The sequence below is a fragment of the Nicotiana sylvestris genome, chromosome 11 (assembly GCF_000393655.2).
Source record: "Nicotiana sylvestris chromosome 11, ASM39365v2, whole genome shotgun sequence".
Lineage (NCBI taxonomy): Eukaryota > Viridiplantae > Streptophyta > Magnoliopsida > Solanales > Solanaceae > Nicotiana > Nicotiana sylvestris.
The window spans coordinates 3,777,630-3,781,518 of NC_091067.1; the positions used below are offsets into that span (position 1 = coordinate 3,777,630).

At 40.6% G+C, this 3,889-nt stretch overlaps 1 protein-coding gene across 1 annotated transcript; it reads left to right on the forward strand.

Moving 5' to 3' along the window:
- The first annotated feature begins 2,570 nt into the window (after nucleotides 1–2,570).
- LOC138880673 (uncharacterized) lies at nucleotides 2,571–2,924 on the forward strand. The gene has a single exon (XM_070160845.1). The coding sequence runs from the start codon at nucleotides 2,571–2,573 to the stop codon at nucleotides 2,922–2,924; it is 354 nt and encodes a 117-aa protein (XP_070016946.1).
- Nucleotides 2,925–3,889: the final 965 nt, after the last annotated feature.

A 3,889-nucleotide genomic window follows, 5' to 3' on the forward strand; every position in this document is an offset into this window, starting at 1 on the left:
AAGGGTGTGAGTCCATTGTCTATCAGGCTTTTGAAGTGGTTGTTGTGGACCATATTGAGTAAGGAAAGCCCATTCTGCATCCTCATCTTTCCACCACATCTGTAATGGTGGCTGCAGTTATGTTGAGACAAGGTTATGAGCCAGGAAAAGGCTTGGGGGCATCGTTGTAAGGAATTTCGGAGCCTATTTCTCCGTTTAGTAACCAGGGTTCTTTTGTCTTAGGCTTCAGGCCAACACAAGCAGACAAAAACAAAGCCAAGAACCGCAAAAAGCATGGATGAGTCTTGCAACAACCTATCCCTCACACTTTCTACATTTTTGTCAAGCCATGACTCCAAGAGGGTCAAAATTCCTCGGCGTATGCAAACATTGATGAAATTTGCCATGGCCTCAGCCAGATGTTTTCTGAAGTGAATATGATCCAGGCTGGTGAAGGCACTAGTCGTGCCGATATGCAACTAATTGACCCAGACACCATGCTTACCAACTGGGAAGCAACTCCTCTCCCCACAAGGAAGGAGTCTTAGTTTGCTTTTGCAGTTTCTTTTTTGTATTTTGGTTACTTTCAGGGTTGTAATCCAAACATCTCAGTATGATTGTTTTGTTTTTATATTAACCCTTCTATCCTTTCGAATTCAATGAAACACAGTTCAGTTTCCTATTAAATTTTGTATCTTTTCCTTTTCCTAATTCCTGTCATTTTATTTCCATTTCAGTTTTGGTAATGCCAGCTTTAATAGCATGACATGCATGAGGAATTCACGCCCAGATCTTAAAAAGCTATCTAATATCAAAAAAATGCATCAAGAGGTTGAATATGATAAAGATGAGGTTGTTGAGGAAATAAAAATAGAGTTGGAACAATTTGAAAACAAGCCTAAGCCTAACCTCAATGAAACTAAGCCGATTAATATTGAAAGTCATGAAGAAGTCAAAGAAATGAAGATAAGCATTCACACTAAACAAAAAACCAGAGATGCCTTGATTCAACTTTTATTTGAATACATAGATGTGTTTGCTTGGTCTTACGATGATATGCCGGGTTTAAGTGCTGATCTAGTGGTTCATAAGATTCCTACGTATCCTGATTTTCCACCAGTCGAACAAAAGCAACGAAAATTTAAAACAGATGTGAGTAGCAAAATCAAAGAGGAAATAATGAAGCAACTGAGCGCCAATGTAGTTAGAGCTGTCCGATACACCACTTGGATGGCGAATGTTGTGCATGTGCCGAAGAAGGATGGAAAGACCAGAGTCTGTATTGACTACAGAGACCTGAACAAAGCAAGTCCAAAGGATAATTTTCCTTTACCAAATATCCATATTCTTATAGATAATTGCGCAAAACATGAGATACAATCGTTCATGCATTTCTATGTTGGGTACCACCAAATTCTAATGGATGAGGATGATGCAGAAAAGACCACTTTCACCACTCCATGGGGTACTTATTATTACATGGTCATGCCATTCGGTTTAAAGAATGGAGGGGTAACTTACATGAGGGCCATGACCATCATTTTTCACGACATGATGCACAAACATATTGAAGTATATGTCGATGATGTCATCATAAAATCAAAGACACAGGCTTATCACGTGTGCGATTTGAAAAAGTTCTTCAAACAACTTCGAAGGTATGACCTTAAGCTTAATCCAGCCAAGTGGGCATTTGGGGTTCCATCTGGTAAACTCCTCCGCTTTATAGTCAGCCGAAGAGGCATTGAACTGGATCTATCTAAGATAAAGTCCATTCGAGATATGCTACCCCCGAAGAACAAAAAGGAAGTCATGAGTTTGCTCGGGAGGTTGAACTACATCAGTAGGTTCATTGCTCATCTCACAACCACGTGCGAGCCCATCTTTAAGTTTCTAAAAATGATGCCTCTATCAAGTGGACAGACGATTGCCAAAAATCTTTTGACAGGATCAAAGATTATCTGTCAAAACCCTCTGTACTGGTCCCACCTAAACTTGGTAGGCATTTATTTTTATATCTATCGGTGATGGATAATTCCTTTGGATGCATTCTGGGGAAACATGATGCAACAGGCAAAAAGGAACAAGCAATCTATTATTTGAGCAAGAAGTTCACCAATCATGAGGTTAAGTACACCCTTTTAGAAAGGACATGTTGTGCCTTGACTTGGGTCGCTCAGAAACTAAGACATTATGTTTTGCCCTACACTACTTACCTCATATCCAGAATGGATCTTTTGAAGTATATTTTCCAAAAGCCAATGCCCACTGGCAGGCTCGCACAATGGCAAATCCTGCTTACAGAGTTCGACATCGTCTATGTTACTCGCACTGCGATGAAAGCACAGGCTTTGGCAAATCATTTGGCATAGAATCCAATTGATGATGAGTACAGACCACTTAGCACATACTTCCTAGATGAAGAGGTCAACTCAATAGAGGAAGTAGTTCCAGACGATCACCCTGTATGGAAAATGTATTTTGATGGGGCTATCAATAACAAAGGAGTTGGGATCGGGGCAATCCTCATCTCACCTATTGGACATCATTACCTTGAAACAGCCCAACTTTAGTTCTTCTATACCAATAATATGGCAGAATACGAAGCTTGTATCATGGGTTTGAAAGTGGCCATCGATATGGATGTGCATGAACTATTGGTTATGGGAGATTCTGACTTGCTTATCCAACAAGCCGAAGGCAAATGGGAAACTCCAGACATCAAGCTTATTTTGTACAGACAATGTGTGCAAGACTTAAGCAAAAGATTCAAATCCATCGAGTTCAGGTTCATTCCCAGGTTTCACAACGAGCTAGCCGATTCCTTGGCTACTTTAGCCTCGTTGCTCCCTTATCCAGGCAACACTCATATTGATCCACTAGAAATTCAAGTTTGGAATCAACATGGTTACTACAATACAATTGAGACAGAACCAGATGGTTAACCATGGTATCATGACATAAAACGATTCCTGAAAATAAGAGAATATCCAGAGCATGCCAAAGAGATCAAAAAAGAACTATAAGGCGGCTCGCCAGTGGTTTCATTCTAAATGGAGAAATTCTGTACAAGAGGACCCCATATTTAAACTTCTTGAGATGCATAGATGCTACAGAAGCAGAGCGGATCGTGAGTGAAGTGCATTAAAGGGTATGCGGACCTCACATAAATGGATACGTTTTGTCAAAGAAGATTCTGCGGGTAGGGTATTATTGGCTTACTATGGAGCGAGATTGCTTCAGATTTGTTTTCAAGTGTCACCAATACCAGATTCATGGTGACCTGATTCACTCACCTCCATCGGAGTTGCATCCCATGTCCTCTCCTTGGCCTTTCGTTGCTTAGGGAAGGATGTTATTAGTCCAATCGAGCCAAAGGCTTCAAATGGGCATAGATTCATTTTTGTTGCAATTGATTACTTCACCAAGTAGGTGGAGGCTTTCACTTTCAAAGCAGTCACCAAGAAAGGAGTGGTAGACTTTGTTCATTCCAATATCATTTGTCGTTTTGGTATCCCAAAGACCATTATCACTAACAATGCAGCCAATCTAAATAGTCATTTGATGAAGGAGGTATGCGAACAATTTAAAATCATGCATCGCCATTCTACCCCTTACCGGCCAAAAGCTAATGGAGCCGTTGAAGCGGCAAACAAGAACATCAAGAAGATGATCGAAGGTTCCAGGCAATGGCATGAAAAGTTACCTTTTGCTCTTTTGGGGATACCGCAAGTCTGTTCGCGCATCTGTTGGTGCAACTACGTATCTTCTTGTATATGGAACTAAAGCTGTAATACCCGCTGAAGTCGAAATTCCCTCTCTCTGAATTATTGTGGAATCAGAGATTGAAGGCACTAAGTGGGTCAAAACTCGATTAAAACAACTGATGTTGATCGATGAAAAATGGCTA